The sequence below is a fragment of the Mustela lutreola genome, chromosome 4 (assembly GCF_030435805.1).
Source record: "Mustela lutreola isolate mMusLut2 chromosome 4, mMusLut2.pri, whole genome shotgun sequence".
Lineage (NCBI taxonomy): Eukaryota > Metazoa > Chordata > Mammalia > Carnivora > Mustelidae > Mustela > Mustela lutreola.
Window position 1 is genome coordinate 39,457,080 of NC_081293.1, and position 20,737 is coordinate 39,477,816.

General features: G+C 36.3%; 1 protein-coding gene across 4 annotated transcripts in view; it reads right to left on the bottom strand.

Moving 5' to 3' along the window:
* The window catches only part of ZFAND4 (zinc finger AN1-type containing 4), a 95,922-nt gene that overhangs the window by 10,260 nt on the left and 64,925 nt on the right, over window positions 1-20,737 (bottom strand). For all 4 annotated transcript variants that reach the window (XM_059169607.1, XM_059169608.1, XM_059169606.1 and 1 more), the window contains 3 exons: window positions 14,067-14,214; window positions 1,567-2,742; window positions 799-853 (listed from right to left, as the gene is read on the bottom strand). In XM_059169607.1, the coding sequence (XP_059025590.1) occupies window positions 799-853; window positions 1,567-2,742; window positions 14,067-14,214 (1,379 nt within the window). The remainder of the gene's footprint in view (window positions 1-798; window positions 854-1,566; window positions 2,743-14,066; window positions 14,215-20,737) is intronic.

The window sequence follows — 20,737 nt, forward strand, 5'->3', positions numbered from 1 at the left end:
ACAGACTTTTATAAAGTATCCTTGAGAACTCCTCAAGGGACTACAAAAGTGGTACATCTTTGGTAATGAGTTCCCACCTCTAGTCTGGGTATTAAACCATAAAAGATGAGAAAACAACAGCTGCCCTGGAAATAAGGATGGGCCAGTGCACTTTTTTTTAAATTTATTTTTTATTTTCAGCATAACAGTATTCATTATTTTTGCACCACACCCAGTGCTCCATGCAATCCGTGCCCTCTATAATACCCACCAGGTGGGCCAGTGCACTTTTAAGGTGTTCCTGAAAGAAGGAAGTGCTAATGTTATAGTCACTTCTGCTACTGTGCTTTGGAAAGGGCTGGCTCAAGGACTGTCCTTTCCTTTTACCCAGAAATAATCTGATTCATGAAAAGGAGATCTTAATAAAGCCATCCTTGATATTGGATCATGATATTAAGACACACCTCTCTAGGATACTTTCACAAAACCCACCCAGCAGCCCAGAATGGCTGTAGAGTGGCCAGTAACTGAGAGGGCTGGGAACTACATGTTAGTTCTTCATTCTTCTTGTCTTTTCACATGGACCATATTTTTTCCCAGGCAACAGAGAACTCAATTCCAATTTTTGCCTTATTCTTCAAATATGTCCTACAGTGAGTTTTCATAAGCATTTTCTTAAGTGGAAAAAAGTTTAGGGAGAGTTTACTCCATACATACCACAAAGAATGTTCTTCTTTTCTTATTTCTCTCTGAAAATACAACAGCATGCATAATGAAATCATTGTTAGGCTTATATTTTCAGAATTATCAGCAGCTTACCTACTCTTTTCCCTGCTGCTGTGTTATTTCCATTCATTCCAATACCACGGGGAGACTATAATTAAAACACAAAACATCTACAGTGGTAAGTTAATGAACAGAAGAAAAGATCACTAAACATGAAATACTTGTATTTTTTTAAGACTTTATTTAAATTCATGTTAGTTAACACTTAGTGTATTATTAGTTTCAGGGGTAGAATTTAGTGACTCATCAGTTGCATGTAACACCCAGTGCTCATTACATCCCGTGCCCTCCTTAATGTAGGGCACTTAATTACCCCATGCCCCTCCCATCTCCCTCTCCAGCAGTTTAAAGACTCCTCAGTTTAAAGACTCTTGTGGTTTTATTTTATCATGGAAATGCTATTAGGCTTTCATTTAATTAACATTTTAATTAAATTAATTTGGACTCTGTTTCTCCAATCGAGCAATATTGTACTTACTATTTTTCCTTAAGAGAATGAAATCTGATGGTATAAATAAAAGTTCTTATTTGGGAAAAATTAATAAAAATATTCAGCATAAACATATGTCATAAATTGTTTACACAGAATTATTTTCAAATTACAGCTCTCAATTTAGGACTAAAACATTTAAAATTCAAGTCAAATATATTTTCTACAAACTAGATAAACATTGTGAAAGAAACTTATGAAAAGAATTCATCCTTACACTTCCTTACTTACGTAAGCAAAAAAACAAATTTTAAATATGTTGAATGACTATAAAGATAACGAGTAGAACATACTGAAAGGCAAATACTTACTAGAAAAAAATCTGTAGGTTCTACCTGGGGAGAACTTTTCCTAAGATTTTCCTCCTGAAAATGCTGGAGGCTTGTAGACAGCCCGATTCCAGAGGTCCGAAGCCTGCCTGCTCCACGTGTGCTCTGTAAGCTATCTCTGCTTGCGCTCCGGGCCAGTGAAGCAAGAAAACCTATATTATTTACACAACCAACAGGCTCTTTGGAAGCCTTGTTAGCCATTTCTGTGATATCCCGAGCCTCAACTTTAGAAATAACATCAGATCTTTTCCCGGGTGAATCAACTTTAACAGCTCGAAAGCGAGTAGTCCTAGAGAAAGAAGAATCAGTTACATTTCGAACATCCAATGACCGAAGCACGTTTTGTGATGCAGAAGACTGGAGATTCCCAGACTCAAAACATTTGGACTGTCTCTGTGATTTCACCAGAGAATTATGGAGTGACATTGGTGTAGAACAGCGAAGAGGTGACAAGAGTCTATTCTTGTGAGGACTTAATTCACGGTGGTTGAGAACTGTAGTTTCTACTGATTCACCACTCAACATTCTTGCAACATGTTTAAGATGCTGCTCTGCAGCTTTCAACCCTTTATCATCATTAGTGAGTAAGAACTCTGGATTTACCTTCTGTGTGACTTCTAAGCCACTGCTCTGTTCATCAATGTTTCCTTCTCTAAATGTAGCAAATGAGCCCACTTCAGGCAGAAGTGATTCTTCAGTTACACCTTCTTCTGAAGTTGAAAATAAAACAGTGTCATCTTCATTATTAGATGACAAATTTCCTGAAAAGTGTTTTGTCCGCCTAGGCAGGGATGATCCAAGGTGGAGAACAGAATCAGCAAGCTCTTTGTCATTTTCCAATTCCATGTGGGGTATCTGAGGTGATAGTTTGATGCTACTATTGGAATGAGACAGTGTCTTACTCTCCCAGTTGTCATCTTCCTTAAGAAAATCACTAGTGATAGATGATAGGGGTCTATCGGCAAGGGGCAAAGTTGCCAAACTTGAAACTGCATTGTTGGAAGTTTCAGGTAGACATGCATTCCGAGGAGAAGGTAAACAAGACTGCCCAATGTGGGGGAGAACCCTTAACAATCTGTGGCGAGCAGCTGCCGTGGAACTACTAGAAGGTCGAGGAGCTATAGGTGGACGAGGTTTTACCTTGACAGCTTTTTTAGGCTAAAAAAAAGAGTGAATATATAATTTCTCACAGTCATTTTGTCTACCTATTAACAAAAACTAATGAAGGAAGAAAATGTTATTTATGCAACACTGGCATTTTGATAACCATAATTTGTCTTAAAAGATTAAAATTTTAAGCTTAGGACAGAAGAAATTTGCTCTCTTTCTTCACTGAGGAATGATTTCTTGAGAATGGTAAAGAAAACGAATTTTGTTTTATTTTCCTCACTACTGATTATTTGTCAGAGTTTTGCTGAGAAAAAAACTTACTGATTTATAGGAGATAGGATATCACCAATCTATTTTAGATCCCCAACAATTTTTCCTAGTAAGATGAACAGGTGTTGACTATATAGGCACTACAGAAAAGAGGTAACAGGTCTAAACTGCTATCCTCACAAAGGCCTGCTTGCAAGGTTGGCCCTTGGCTAGCTTCTAGGAACTTGTATTTCAAGAGCGTTCCCACCACCCTCACTGAAAAGTGCCTAACCTGTTGGTATAAGCAATATCATTTTTGCTAAATACCAGCTTTCCTTCTGGGAGTCTGGAATTTTGGTACATGTTAAGCAGAGGCTGTCTATATCAATGGCCCCTGATAAAACCCCTGGGCACAGAGTCTCTAATAGATAATATTCTACAGATGTGCTGAGACAACTCATTGATAGAGGAATAAAGCATACCCCATGAGACTCTTCTAGGAAAGGATTCTGGAAAGCTTGTCCTTGGTTTCCTCCAGATTTGAGTCATGAGCCTTTTCCCTTTGAAGATTTTACTTCATACCGTTTTGCTGCAATAAATCTTAACCATGAATGCAACTATATGCTAGTACTGTGAGTCTTCATAGCAAATGCTAGAACTGGGGAGTGGTCTAGAGGTCCTCCATACACTAAGTTCTAATGCAAGTATCATGACAATTCATGATGTTATGGATAAACTTAAAAATCAAGGATATCAAGCCTCAAGATATTGGCTGAAATGTGCATCAGGAAAGGATGGAACACCTGATGACCTAAACAACACTCCCAACCTAAAAATACAAGAAAAGCCAGATACTTCAGTGGACACCAGTTAAGGCAAGAAACAGAGGATCTAAAACTATAAAGAAAGAAGAACCTTGGAAAGAGATGCTGGCTCCTGCAGCTGCTTATACTCTAGGGGCACTGTCTTATCAAACTACAATTCTCTACTCAACAAAAATATGTTTCAGAAATAAAGGTGATGACTTCTGGGCTGTTGAGATTAATGGGTGGTTGCCTAAATCTGAATTTCTCCATGTGTCCTCCAAAAAACAATACAAATCAACAAGCAAATAAGCAAATAAAACAACCCATAACTCATGCCTTCATCAAAACCAGGTGACAGATAAAATTAACTTCAAATTACTTATAAGGAGAAAAATATCCAAATCTAGGAGACTCGTCTGCAAAGCTTATGCCTGTGCTGAGAGACAAGAAAATATGTTGAGCCAGAAAAGAAGGAAGAAAGGGAGTAAGACAGAGAGGGACAGAGGAAGGGAGAAAAGAGGGAGAGAAAGAGAGGGTGAGAGGAAGGAAAAGAAGAATGGAAGAAAAAGAGAGGTGTAGATAACCCAGGGCTGATGGAACAGCCATAAAATAAACCCTTAAAAGAGAAAATCCCACTTGATTATGAAAACACTGAAAAGAGGTTTAAGATCTAGGATATTAATATTTATTTATTTATTTATTTATTGTCAGAGAGAGTGAGAGAGGGAAGGAGGATGGGCAAGCACGAACAGGGGGAGCAGCAGGCAGAGGGAGAAGCAGGATCTTCACTAAGCAAGGAGCCCAATATGGCACTCCACCCCAGGACCCAGGGATCATGACCTGAGCCAAAGGCAGACGCTTAACTGACTGATCCACCCAGGCATCCCAAGATCTAGGATATTAAAACATGAGCTGCTGGGAAACCAAAGGCAAGTGACCTGAAACTGTTCAGAAATAAGGAGATAGCTTCAAGAAGACATGACTTCTGGGGGAAGTAGGGGTAAACTCAAAGTTCTCCATTGAGAACTTGTTAGCGAAGATAAAGAAGGCAGTAAAAAAAATAAAAGTAAGGATCCATAGACACAAAAGGGAGTTACCAAATCAGAAAACACAACAACCCAACCCTCCAATGAAAGAGTACTATTGATTTTTTAAAAACTGCATTTCACTATACCAAGAAAAGACGGTGCTCTTGAAATAAGAAACTTACTTTGCCCCACAAAAGCCTCAGTTTTGTCTATACACAATGATTAATATTCCTTTGGGTAAATAAAAATTATAGGCATATCTCATTTTATTATACTTTGCTTTAATGAACTTCACAGATATTGCACTCTTTACAAATTGAAGGTTTGTGGCAACCCCACATCAAGGAAGTCTATTGAAGACATTTTTCCAACAGCACTTGCTCATTTTATTTCTCTGGGTCACATTTTGATGATTCTCACAATATTTTAAACTTTTCCGTTATTATATTTATCGTGGCTATCTGTGATCAGTGATCTCTGATGTTACTGTAATTGTTTTAGGGTGCCACGAATCCCGCCCATACAAGATGGCAAACTTCACTGATGAATGTTGTGTGTGTTCTGACTGCTCCACCAACAGACCATTCCCCCAACTCTCCTCCACTCCTTAGGCCTCCCTATTCCCTGAGAAACAATAATACTGAAATTAGAACTACAATAGCCTTGAAGTGCTCAAGTGAAGGAAACAATTGTGCATCTCTCACTTTAAATCAAAAGCTAGAAATGATTAAGCTTAGTGAGGAAAGCATGTTGAAAGCTGAAAGAGGCTGAAAGCTAGGACTCTTACAAACAGCCAGACTGTAAATGTAAAGAAAAATTTCTTGAAGGAAACAAAAAGTGCTCTTCTAGTGGACTCAAATATGATAAGAAAGTGAAACAACCTTACTGCAAAAATGGAGAAAGTTTTAGTAGCCTGGATGGAAAATCAAACCAGCCACAAGATTCCCTTAAGCCAGAGTCTAATCCAAAGCAAGGCCCTAACTCTCTTCAAATCTATGATGGTTCAGAGGTAATGACAGTGCAGAAGGAAAGTCTGAAGCTAGTAGAGGTTTAAAGAAGCAGCTGTCTCCATAATATAAAAGTGCAAGGTGAAGCTGCAGTGCCGATGTAGAAGCGGCAGCAAGTTATCCAGCGATCTAACGAGAATACTTGCTGAAGGTGGCTAACCGAAACAGATTGGCAATGGAGACGAAGCAGCCTCATATGGAAGAAGATACCATCTAGGACTTTCATAGCTAGACACAGTTCTGTATAAAAGGAGACCAAGAAAACATTACAGCTAGATGCAATGCATGGTTCTTGACTGGATCCCAGATTGAAAATAGCAAAAAATCAAAACAAATAAAATCAAGTGCATTACTTGGACACTGAGGAACAGGAATGTAGCTGACATAATGTGTACCAAGGATAAATCATGTGTATGATAACTGAATTGTGGTTAGGCAAAAGACCCTTGTTCTTAAGCGAGAAATGCAAAATGAAGTACTTACAGGGAAATGATATCGGCAACTAACTCCCAGATAAATCAGGTGAAGAAACAAGGACAGAAAGCAATGTGTAAAAATGGTAATTGGTGAATCGAGGTACAGGTACATGGGTGTCTGCAGTACTGGTCCTATAACATTTCAGAAAGACTGAACATTTTTCAAAATACAAAAGATAAAATAGTTTTCTGACAAAAGTTGAAAGAATCCATTGTTAGGAACCCTAAATGAAAAAGACCTACTAAGAGAAATGATTCAGACAGAAGTAAAATAATCCTTGAAGGAAGCACATAATTGCAGAAAAGAGTAAAGAGCAACAGAAAAGCTTAATATGGGCGCCTGGGTGGCTCAGTGGGTTAGGCCGCTGCCTTCGGCTCAGGTCATGATCTCAGGGTCCTGGGATCGAGTCCCACATCGGGCTCTCTGCTCAGCAGGGAGCCTGCTTCCTCCTCTCTCTCTCTGCCTGCCTCTCTGCCTACTTGTGATCTCTCTCTGTCAAATAAATAAATAAATCTTTAAAAAAAAAAAAAAAAAAAAAAAGAAAAGCTTAATATGTGGGTAAATATGAGTAAAATATTGGCAATATAAAACAATTTGAGAAGTTCAAAATTTTTGTAAAATTAATATATGATAACAATGACACAAAAGATATTTGAATATATAAGTAGAGTTAGACTCCTAGAATTCTGTCATTAACAAGAAAGCAATAAACATCATTTTTATTGGAATTTAATAGTCAAGGTTGCACATTTTAAAGGATATATTTTTTTTAAATTTTTATTTATTTATTTGACAGAGAGAGATCGCAAGTAGGCAGAGAGGCAGGCAGAGAGAGAGAGGAGGAAGCAGGCTCCCTGCCGAGCAGAGAGCCGATGCGGGACTCGATCCCAGGACCCCGAGATCATGACCTGAGCCGAAGGCAGCGGCTTAACCCACTGAGCCACCTAGGCGCCCCGAGGTTGCACATTTTAATCTCCAGAGTAATCACCTGGAAAACCAGTGTTTAAGGATCCATAACCAAGAAAGTAATGCAGAACAAAAACCAAATAAGGAAAAAATAAACTAATCCAAAAAAGGACAAGAAGGAAAGAAAAAGAAACAAAACAGCTGATTAAGCAAAAACAAAGGTGATAAAAATCAAAATATATCAGTAATTACACTAAACTTTAAGTAAAATAAAAGTCTTAAGTTTGTCAGTTTAGGTTAAAAAGATAATATATTGTATGTCTACTATACTTCAATAAAAGATAAAATTAAAAAATAATAAAACTAACCACATACCAGTTAGAAGAAACAAATCCTAAATATAGGGACATGAAGAGATTGAAAGTAAGAGAAGAGAAAGAATATACAATAGAAACACCAACGGAAAGAAAGCTAGGATAGCTATGTTACTAGTGACAAAGTAGATTTTAGTAAAAGTGCATTACTAGAGATAAAACATTTTATAATAATACAAATGTTAGATACTACAATTCCTTGATATCACACAAATCTGTATTAGATCAAATGACAGTTTCAAAATACGCAAAATAAAAATAAAAGGAGACACACAAAGCTATAACAAAATAGGGAGACATTTTAAATAAACCTCTCTCAAAAATGGAGAGAAAACAGACCCCCTACAAAAACATTAGAAAGGATACAGAAGATCTGAACAACACAATAAACTTGATCTAATACATACATACAGAATATTACATATAGTGACTCATTACATAGTCTTTTCAAGGACACAAGTGGCACCAATATGCTTTGTCACAAATCAAACCTTAACTAATATCAAAGGCTTGAAATCATTAAGAGTATGTTCTCTGATGACAGTGAAAGTAAATGACAATAACAAAAATGTATAAATATTCCACATGTTGGAAACTAAGGCGGCCACTTATAAATAAGCCATAAGTCAAAAGTAATACAAAGATTTAATGTAATCTCTATCAAAATCCCAACTACATTTTTTTTTAAAGATTTTATTTATTTATTTGACAGAGAGAGATTACAAGCAGGCAGAGAGGCAGGTAGAGAGAGAGAGGAGGAAGCAGGCTCCCTGCTGAGCAGAGAGCCCGATGCGGGACTCGATCCCAGGACCCTGAGATCATGACCTGAGCCGAAGGCAGTGGCTTAACCCACTGAGCCACCCAGGCGCCCCCAACTACATTTTTTTCAAAACTAGAAAAATCTATGCTAAAACTCATATGGAACCTCAGGGAACGCCAAATAGCCATAACAAACTTAACAAAATTGTAGGTTTCTCACTTCCTGATTTCAAACTCATTACAAAGCAACACAGTAATCAAGAGTGTGCTACTCTCAAAAAATGAAACTAGACCAGTACCTTACACCATATACAAAAATAAATTCAAAATGAGGACTCCTGGATGGCTCTGTTGGTTAAGTACCTGTCTTCCGCTCTGGTCATGATTCCAGGGTCTCAGGATCAAGTCCCACATCAGGATCCTTGCTAGGCAAGAAGCCTGCTTCTCCCTCTGCCTGCTACTCCCTCTGCTTGTGCTCTCTCTTTCTCTCTCTGACAAATAAATAAAATTTTTAAAAATAAATAAGTAAATAATGGATTCAAACTTGAATTTAAGACCTGAAATTATAAAACTCCTAGAAGAAAACATAGGAAATAAGCTATTTGACAATGGTCTTAGCAATATTTTGGGGGGCCAGTCTCCTTAGGCAAGGGCAACAAAAGATAAAACAAACAAATGGGATTACATCAAACTAAAAAGCTTTTTTTACACAGTGAAGGAAAGCAACAAAACAAAAAGGCAACCTACTGAATGTGGAAAGATATTTGCAAATCATATATCTGATAGAGGTTAATATCTAAAATATGTAAAGAACTTACATAACTTAATATCGAACAACCAACCATCACATTAAAACATGGACAGAGGACTGGAATATACATTCTTCTGAAGAAGACAGACAGATGGCCAACAGGCACATGAGAAGATGCTCAGTATCACTAATCTTCGGGGAAAGGCAAATCCAGACTACAATGAGATGTCATTTCGTATCTGTCAAATTGGTTATTACCAGGAAAATTAAAATAACAAAGATTAGCAAGGATATACAGAAAAACGAACCCTCATATGTTTGGTGGGAATGCCAATTGGTACAGCCACTCTGGAAAACAGTAAGGAGGTTTCTCAAAAAATTAAAAATAGGAGACCCTGGGTGACTCATTTGCTTAAGTGTCTGACTCTTGATTTTGGCTCAGGTTATGATCTTGGGGTGAGCCCTCAACTGGGTTCTACACTCTGCCCCTCCCTCCACTCATGCTCTCTCTCAAGCAAATAAATAAATCTTTTAAAAAATTAAAAACAGAACTACCATACAGTACATCAAAATTCTACTTCTGGATATTGACCTGAAGAAAATAGAAACATCAAGAGAGAGAGATGTTTGCTCCTATGTTCAGTGTCACATTATTTACAAAAGCTAAGATATGGAAGAAACCAAGATGTGGTATATATATGCAATGAAATATTAGCCAAAAAAAGAATGAAATCTTGCCATTTGTAACAACATGTATAGACCTTGAAGGTATTAGCTTAAGTGGAATAAATCAGACAGAGAAAGACCACTTCCATATGATTTCACTTATACATGAAATCTAAAAAACAAAACAATCCAACAAAAGCAAATGGAGACAAACTCAAAGATAAAGGAAACAAACTGCTGGTTATCAGAATGGGGCAGGGCTGGGTGGGACAAAACAGGTAAAGAGGATTAAGAGATACAAACTTCCAGTTATAAAAGAAATGTCATGGTGATGTAATGTACAGCATAGGAAATATAGTTAATAATATTGTAATAACTTTGTGTGGTGACAGATGGTAACTAGTTGTATTCTGGGGATTATTTCATAATATATAAAAAGACTGAATCACTATGATGTATACCTAAAATTAACAGGATACTGTATGTCAATTATATTTCAATAGAAAAATAAAGTGTAGTATTTGCACAAAGACAGACACATCGACCAATGGAATGGAGTAGATAACCCAGAAATAAACCTTCACATATATGGTCAAATGACTTCCATCAAGACCACCAGGGGAAAAGACTGTTTCTTCAACAAATGGAACAGGGAAAACTGGATATCCACATACAAAAGAATGAAGCTGGAGTCTTACCTTATACCACATATAAAAAATAAGCTAAAATGTACCAAAGATCTAAATATAAGACTTAAATTTATAGAACTTTTAGGAAAAAATAGAAGGAAAAGCTTCATGACATTGGATTTGGCAATGATTTTTTGAATATGAAACCAAAGAAGTATGGGCAACAAAAGTAAAAATAGATAAACTGGACCACATCGAAATTTAAATTTTGGTGTATCAAAGGATACCACCATCAGAGTAAAAAGGCAACCTACAGGAGAAAATATTTGCAAATCATGTGTCTCCTAAGACTTTAATATCCAGAATATGTTTCTAAAGAATTCTTAAACCTCAATGACAAAAACAAATATCCTAATTCAAAAATGGACCAGAGACTTCAATAGACATCTCTCCAAAGAAGATATACAAATGGTCAACTAGCACATGAAAGGATGCTCAACATCACTAATTTTTAGAAAAATGCAAATCACCTGCAATGAGATATCAGTTCACACTAATCAGGATGACTACTCTTTAAAAATTAACAAAATAGCATCAAGTGTTGGTGTGAATATGGAAAAACTGAAAACTTGGTGTACCATCAGCAGATTGTAAGATGGCGCATACAACTACTTTAGAAAACAATATGGCAATTCCTCATAAAATTAACAATAGAATTACCATATGATCTTGCAATTCTGGGTATATATTTAAAGGATTGCTCCCAAAGAGATATTTATATACCCATGTTGCTAGCAGCAACATATGTGGTATAAGGTAAGACTTCCCAACAGACAGAAGGTGGAAGCAACACAAATCTCCATCAAGAGATGCATGGGTAGGGGCACCTGGGTGGCTCAGTGGGATAAGCCGCTGCCTTCGGCTCAGGTCATGATCTCGGGGTCCCGGGATCGAGTCCCGCATCGGGCTCTCTGCTCAGCAGGGAGCCTGCTTCCTCCTCTCTCTCTGCCTGCCTCTCTGCCTACTTGTGATCTCTCTCTGTCAAATAAATAAATAAAATCTTTAAAAAAAAAAAAAAAAAAAAAAGAGATGCATGGGTAAATAAAATATTATATATTTTTATACATACACACACACACACACACACACACACACACACACACACTCAACCTTAAAAATATGGAAATTATGGCATGTAACAACATGGATGAATTCTGAGAACATTACTAAATGAAATCATTCACAAAACAACAACAACAAAAAAACCATGATTCCATTTTATAGAAGGTATCTAGAGAGTCAAACTTAGAGAAACAGAAAGCAAAACTGTGGTTGCCAGGGACTGCAGGGGGAGCAGGGAAATGGGGAATTGTTTAATGAGTACAGAGTTTCAGTATGCATGATGAAAAAGTTCTAAAGATTGATTGTGAAACAGTATGAATGTACTTAACACCCTTTACATGTAAACTTAAAAATGATTAAGACAGTAAATTTTATGTACATTTTACCATAACTAAAAACAATTGTTAAAAAATGTTAATTATAAAATCTAGGTGGTAGATAAATGGGTATTCACTGTAAAATTCTTTCAATTTTGCTGTATGTTAGAAAAAAAAATTACAGACCAGTATCTTTGATAAACAAAAGTCCTAAATATAATATTAGCAAATAAAATATAAAGATATAAAAAGGAAAATTTGTCACAACTAGGAGTGGTTCATTCTAAGAACATAATAATGATTTCATACTAAAAAAGGTAATTCACATTATCAGAACATTTCTGTTCCATGCAAAATGATTTTTAATTTCTCTTTGGATTTCTTTGACCCACTGATTACTGAAAGTATGTTATTTCCAAAATATTAAACTTTCCATATATCTGTTACTGATTCTTAACTTTATCTCATTATAATAAGAGAGACTTCTTATATGATTTTAATCTTTTCAAATTTACTGGGACTCATTTAATAGCAAACAATATGATTTATCTTAGTAAATGTTCTGAGTGCCTGTAATGAGAATGTACATTCTGCTGTTTTCAGGTAGAGCATTCTGTAAATGTCAATTAGAACAAGTAGGTTGATAAGAGTTATTCATGTCTTCTTACATCCTTTCTGACTCACCAGCTTTTTCTATCAATTTTTTCAGAGTGTAAATGTAGAATAATTCTAAAATAACTGGATTTGTCAATTTCTCTTTGTCACCTTTGCTTTGTGTTTTATTAGATGCATAAACATTTAGATTGTGGGGAAAGAAATTTTTTTCAATAGAGCTAGGTCAATTGTTCTCCACTTGAAATTCTCTTTACCCTACTTCACATTACACTTTTTTAAGTTTTTTTTTTTTTTTTTAGAGGGGTTATAAATCTAAATGAGAAAGGAAAATTACAGAGCTTCCGCAAAACTGTCTGGCATAGTGACTAAAGCTACACATAAACCTACCTATGACACGTCCATTCCTAGGCTTATGCCCCAAAGAAAAGAGTGCATATGTCCACCAAAAACATATATAAGAAGGTTGAAAGCATCTTTACTGATGAAAGCCAAAGACTACAAACAACAGAACCTATCAAAAGGAGAGAAACAAACAGAAGGATCATCATACAATGCAATAGTACCTAGCAGTAAAAAAGAATGAAGTGATCCCCACAAAATGGATGATTTACAAAAGCATGATGTTGGGCAAAAGAGATCAGACCAAAAAAAAAAAAAAATAAGATATTTATTTATACAAAGTTCAACAAGTGGCAAAACTAATTTTTGGTGACAAGTGTAAGAATAGTAGTTATTTCTGGGAGTAGGGAAAGGTTATAAGGAAACCTGGTCCTATTTTAATCTGGGTTGTACCTACATGAGTGTATATAAAGGTAAAAATTCATCAAGCTGTACATTAAAGATCTATGAACCTTACTATATGTATATATTATATTTTAAGAAAGAAAAAGGGATTAATTATTAATAGAGTGAAAAGCAAAGTAACAGAGTAGTGTGTGTGTGTGTGTGTGTGTGTGTGTGTGTGTGTGTATGATAAAAAAATTTATATCCAGAATATAGGAAGACCAAAAAAAATCAATAAGCAAAAAACATACCACTGAAGAGAAAAATGCCCAAGAGATCTGAACAGGCATTTCACCCAATAAATACGAGAAAGGTGCTCAACCTCATCAGTCAGAGGAATTAAAACCACAATGTGAGGCCACTACACATCAACCAGATTGAGAAAAACAAGAAAGAAGAATCATACCAAATGCTGGTAAGACTATGTGAAAACCCTCTCTCATTCATTACTGGACGGAATGTAAACTGGTTCAATTACTTTGGAATCACTTTGGACAACTGACAGTATCTAGTACAGCTACACATAGGTATATTCCTTTCAAAGCCCAAATAGAGGAGATATCCATAATAAGCAAATATTAACAGAGCATTTTAAAAAGTAACTATTGAAAGATAAAGATTAGGTTATTTTTTATGATCTTTCTTACTAGAGCTATGAAATTTAAAAAAAACAATGAATTATTTTAAGTGCAGCATATCACAGTAAATAGTGGTGGCCTAAAAAAAAAAACAATTCATCGCCTTTAATATCTCAATAAATAACTGAGGCCAGAAACTTGAAATGAACAATATTTTATAAATAATCTGTTTGCACAGTTACCAATGCTGTAAGCCCTGCAGGGACAAAGTAGAGAAAAGCCTGGCCAAATGCCAACAGCTTCACCTTTTTGCTGAGATTCATGTTCTCCATCTTAGCCTTCAGCAGCTTCATCTTATTCATAGTTATTGAATTTTCAATTATCTGTTGTCCAGAAGGAGAAGGCTCAATTTCTTCATCTTCATCCATATACAAATTATACACAGAACCACCACTGCAAAGAAAGTAGTAATTACTGCTGAGATGCTTCTGAAACCTGCTCAATGACAAAATATTTATGTGCAGATGCTGCTAATGATAAAAGAATAAATCTTGCCAATGTAAATTCAAGGCAAATGTATTTCAAAAAATATATTTCTTAAAAGAAAAAAATCAATATGGACCAATAGCATGATGTAGCATTACTGACAATCTAGCACAGCTAAGCTTTTCTGAAGTCAGTGCACCACCACGGAAGGTCTTATGCCACCTACTACCTCACTCCCACAGAAGCAAAATCCATCTTCACAAAAATGCCCTGATTTCATTTTATCAGCCATGGCTGATAATTGTGAGACCTAGACCTAGGCTGATCAGAATTCCATTTAACATAATAAAAAATAAATTGACACAGAAGCCAGATTTTCATTCATCCTGAGAGGATTTTCACTAAAAGAGAACTTGCACAGGTATCATCAGAACATTATCTGTTCTTAAGAAACAAACAAAAAATAAAATAAAAATAACAAGATTTTTTTTCAGTGTTTGGAAACATAACCCCCTAGAACAGCATGTATTTTAAAATGAAAAAAGAAACCCCAGTCATGACACAAATTATTATATATGTAAAACATCTGAATTACTGATCAGTCTCCATGACATTTATTGATACCTTAACAGAATTCTTTGGAGCACCTTGTCTTTGACTTCATAATATAATGGCATTTATCACACTATCCTCATATTTAGATTTATACGTCTATCTTCCTTCCCACTCCCCCATATGTAAACAAGGTGAAAACGGATATTGGGCCTTACTCATATTCTTGTTCTCAGAGCCTGGCACAGTGCTTGATACATAGCCAATAAATATTTCTTGAACTGAATATAAACATGAATGAAGTTTCACTCCGCTTTTTCAGTAATAGTAAAAGGTAAAATGTTTGGGAAAAACATAAGTTCAACACATTTGTAGAATGACAAAGATTTTACATAGAGCAGACTAAGTATAAGACACCATATCTGATTAACTTACAGAAGAACTAAAGCATGTATCTCTGCTAAAGTATGAGGGTTGACAAAATTTCCTGTTTTACATGATTGTAGGAAATGGAAACAATGTAGGGTAACCTTAAATAATAAGGGTGTATTCCATAACACTTCTGAAGTGTGTACTACCACCACACAAAGGCAATGTGTGGACAGCCCCATTCTTAAAACTTTACATGGTGAAATGATGACATTTTGAAATCACAGATTACCTATTATAGCAGGTATGGGCATCAGAAGGAGTGATAGCAGGAACATGTCTCCATAATCAATTTAGTCCCTAGTGTTCGACTTGTGACCATCACCACTTCTACCTACTGTAGATGCCCTCCACAGTATGGAAATTGACACAATGGGAACAACACTAATATTGTTATCACTTACTGAATGCTACTCTGCCAGATTCTTTTTACATGCTATTTCTAATTCTCACAAAAACTATATAGGTGATATTCATTTTATAAATGAAGAAACTACAAATGAGAGAGGTTTTACTAAGCCTGTAAACATGGACTTAAGATTCACATCCCTGCTTCCAAAGCCTATTCTTTGTGCTAATTCCTGCCGCTCCCTCAGACACTGAACAGATTTTACTGCCTTATGCCTGTGAACCCAAGTAAGTGCCAGAACTTAAGAGTATGTAGGGGCAATTGTCTTGAAGTTAACTACACCTGAAAAGGAGGGATGAGTGATTTTTGCCAGTTCACCCTTGGAGTTGGAAGGAATGACTCAAGTATTTTCTATCCTTAGTCAACTTGCAGTATTTTAAGTACTTCTCTCAACATCTTATGGTTACTTTAACTTAAAATACCCACACTGAATACTGAAAGAGGTTTCTGATTCAACTTTCCTGTCATAAAAATTGGTTCTTTAAAGTTTTCCCATGGAAAACAGTGTGTCTGTGTGCCTGGGCTTGCATGCACACATGTATGTATGTATATACATATATTTGTAAAAGTATAATCATGACAACTATTTTAATGGATGCATTTTGGAGGGTAAAAACACTTTTAGATTCACTTAATGTTTTCAAAGAACCACATTACCGTGTTTTCTCACAGAACAGATTTAGGAGTCGGTTAAAAACCAATCAATTTTTTTCAAAATGGAAAAATGTAACTAGACTAGGATAACATAGTAATTTATAAACTTAATCCATAAGTATCTTTTTTGTATTTAAATGTTCTAAATATTTTCTTAAGTTTCTAGATAATTTCTTGAATGCTATATTTAACTTTTTCTGAATCTTTTAATCTAATAATGTGATTAAATACAAGAGATGGGCAAATGAATATTTATTCCAACATGAATATTGTTCATCCAGAAGCCACATACTCACATGACTGTCACAGACAACTTACCATGTAATTAAAACTGCCTTGAATTGCCTCTTTTAATTTCTTCCCACTTAACAAAGCAATAAGGAGGCATGATTAACTATAAAGTTTCAAGGTTAAAAAATGACTGATACTAGATTTTGTATTAGAATGAGCTTCCTGTCTTCCTGTTTCCTCCCTAGAGCAGGAGTTGGTAAACTATGGCCACAGGCCAAGTTCATTCTATCACTTATTTTTGTGTGGTCCATAAGAATGGTTTTGACACTTTGAAATAGTTGAAAAAATCAAAATAATATTTCATAATGTTAAATTATATCAAATTCACATTTGTGTCCATAAATAAAAAGTTTAATTGAAACATTGCCACACTCACTGGATCACATATTGCAGATGGCTGCTTTTACATTACAATGATAGAGATGAGTAGCCCCATTAGAATTTTATGTGGCTGTCTCACTGCTTTGCACTGTGGCTTGGCACACTACAAAGCAGAGTGGCACAATCATAATTCAACAGCATTTAAAAAAAAAGATTTTATTTATTTATTTGATAGAGAGAAATCACAATTAGGCAGAGAGGCAGGCAGAGAGAGAGGAGGAAGCAGGCTCACCGCTGAGCAGAGCGCCGGATGCTGATGCCGGGCTCGAACCCAGGACCCTGAGATCATGACCTGAGCCGAATGAGCCCAGGACCCTGATATCATGACCTGAGCCGAAGGCAGAGGCCTTAACCCACTGAGCCACCCAGGCACCCCAATTCAACAGCATTTTGAGTGCCATGTGTATCACTGTACCATGACACTGACACACACACCCAACATGTCAACAAGAAGAGGACTTTGAATGCTTTAGTTAAAAAGACAAAAAACAAAAACAAGATGAATGCCACAGTTTTAAGGCACAATAGAAAGTGGACTACTTTATTGTCAATTACATGGCAAAGCATTATGTTCATTATGCAATGACACTATAGCTACGCTAAAGAAAAACAAATTATTTGGACGTTACCAGAATGAGAATTCATCACACTATTCCCAAGTTGCAGGGAAGTGTCAGGAAAATTGCAAAAATTTAAAATGGAATATCTCATCAAAGTAGAATTTCTTTGCAAAAAGAAAAAATAAAAATGAGACTGCAACCAAAATAATCTTCCAAACGGCTAACTTACTGGCTAGCAAGAAAACCTGTTTGCCAACAGTGAATTAATTAAACTATGCTTGAACACAGCAATCGAAGAACTATGTCCAGAGAAAACAAACTTGTTTAAATAAAGACTACCCCTTTGGCAAGAACAATTTCTTAAAAAACTGATAACAATGGAAGCAACAACAATAGTCAACTAAACAAGGCAATGATTTGGAATTCTGTTCCTTGGCTTTTGATGAGTAAACATAAGTTACTAGTACTGTTCAGTTGTTTTTGTTTATCAGGGCATCAATACCAACTTTGAAGTTATGGAAGAACAAAGGCCCTATCAATAGTCTACATAAAACAACTAGAGGTAAGATTTTCAAGAGTTGCTAAAACACTAATGCAGTACAACTTGAAGTGAAATCTCCTACAAGTGATGGAGTAAAAATATGTGTGAACAGTAAAAAAAACAAGGTGGACGAATTTACAATGCTAATGAAAACCTAAAATATTAAAAGGCTATGGTTATTCGCTGTATCATGCATTAGCAGGTATTGGGGGTAAACATCTGAATCTATTATGTATTCCTGAACAACAGTAAACTTTTGGTTCATGGACTTAGCCATCTGTTCAATGTCGTGACTGTAATAGTTTTATTATGATTATTTAAAGCTCAGGGCTAACATCGAATTTTTCTGAACACAAAGAATCACCTTCACTTAAATGCTTCTGAAAATTAGTTTTTGCTGTGGACTTAATGTTTCTTACTGAATTCCAACTGAAATAAAAACCAGAATAGTGCCCCTATAAAAAACTTATACTGAAGTAATATCATTCTGATGACATCGATATTACTTTGAATCACATGTAATAGCATGCTTTCAAAAGTTAAAAAAACAAAAGAACATTCCCACACAAATTTATAGAGGGCATGCTTTGTAAATTTCCAGCAGTGATTTCACACCTCATTGTAAGTTAAAGGAAATTTCCATATTTCAAAATCCATGTAAATGTGCAACAGAGCTCCACAGATCTTTTTTTTTTTTTTTAAGATTTCATTTATTTATTTGACAGACAGAGATCACAAGTAGGCAGAGAGGCAGGCAGAGAGAGAGGAGAAAGCAGGTTCCCCACTGAGCAAAGAGCCCGATGCATGGCTCGATCCCAGGACCCGGGATCATGACCTGAGTCCAAGGCAGAGGCTTTAACCCACTGAGCCACTCAGGCACCCCAGAGCTCCACCTATCTTGAAGTGATTCATATGCAATGTAATGCCATGCTAAAGGCAAACAGCAAGAGGACACTGTATTGGAATTCTATAAATGCCTTCCAAGCAATGAATATGTTCAATTAAAATCATAAGCTTATGGACTGGTATCAGTACTTTGGCAACGTCTGTGTGAAAAACATTTTTCAAAGGTAAAATACATAAGATCTCATTACAGATCCATATTAAAGGATGAATTTTTACAATTGATTTTCCAAGTCTAATGGGCAACACTAGCCTGCAACCTCAATTAAGTAAAATATTACCCCCCCAAAAGCATTCAATTCTCCTCTTTCATGGATTCAAATCATAAACACACACAAGTACTCAATTATCAATTTTTAAAATTTTTTTAAGAGAGAGTGCGTGTGAGGGAGGGGCAGAGGGTGAGGAAGAGAGAGAACCTTAAGGAAGCTCCATGCCCAGGCTGAATCTCAAAATCCTGAGATCATGACCTGAGCCCAAATCAAGAGCTGGGCACTTAACCAATTGAGCCACCCAGGTGCCCATCAATTATTATTATTAAATTTTTAATTTTATCAGTAAAAATTATGTGGAAATTCTTCTCTATTGTTATGTAAGTACTGACACAGTACCCTTGATTCTATCCCTTGGTCTGAAAATCCTAGAATAGTTACTATTTTAAGGACTTATTAAGCCAGAGGCTTCCATCAAGGTTAAACAATAACCTTGTTGTTTAACCCTTAAACTGTCCCTGCTCCCTTCCCCTAGGGGACTTACTTAAAAACAAGTCCCGGAAACCAGCCCCAGGTAACAAAGTTCAGATACAAGGGTGGGTCAGGCCAGGTGAAGACATCGATTAGTGGGGGGATGCATACTGTCTCCCTAGCTACCAAAGAGTATGGGCCCCATCCTTTGGGAGACTTTTGGGGGCCAATTCTAACCAAGGTGATAGGCTAGGTCAAATGTCTACTATAGGGTAAACTGTAATCCAATTGGTCACTTATGTGTGATCTAACATGACTGGAGTTTCCTCTGTGTGTCATAATCTCACTGGCCACCTGTGCATGGCCAGGTCCAACCACATGGCCTTTCCCCTTAAAAGCTAGTCTGTAAAACAGAGAAGGGTCGCCCTCTCTTGTAAGAGGTGCGGCCCTGAACGTTCGGTTTGATTCTTGATGCTTGGCACGAAATAAAGCTTTGCTTGACTTTCACTTTATATCAGTCTCGCTCCTTTAATCACGGACCCATTATTGGGGGGGGGGGGGCATATCACTATTTGGCCCTTAACAAAAAAATTTTGCTGCCTCCCTGCTACAGAGTAAGAAAGCCTCTCCTACAATAGTCAAGATAAATGTCATTCAAAGTATGGACAGAAAAAATGTTTTCTACTCTCCTTTCTCACCCATCCTTATCCCTTGTCCAATTCTGGGAGGTGAAAAGAACAGAAGAGAAAAGTTAAAAAAAAAATCTGGGGAGGAAAACTATAATTTCAATTGAAATCCTCGGCAACATCTGAGCTATGTCTTAAACACAAACAGAAGCTGGCTGAGGAGAAACTGAGGTAAAAGGAGAAAATGACATTTCAAGCAAAAGGTAATGGCACAATGAACGGGAGCTGGAAAATGGATGAGGACAGGTTGTAAAAGGCCTTACAGGAAAAACTAAGGAGCTTAGATTTTTTCCTTCAGAAAAGGGAGCCAGAAGAGGATGTTCAAAGGAAGGAAATCAAAACAACAGTGAGCTAGCACATAGGGAGACTGGCATGAAAAAATTCTATTTGTGGTCCAAGTA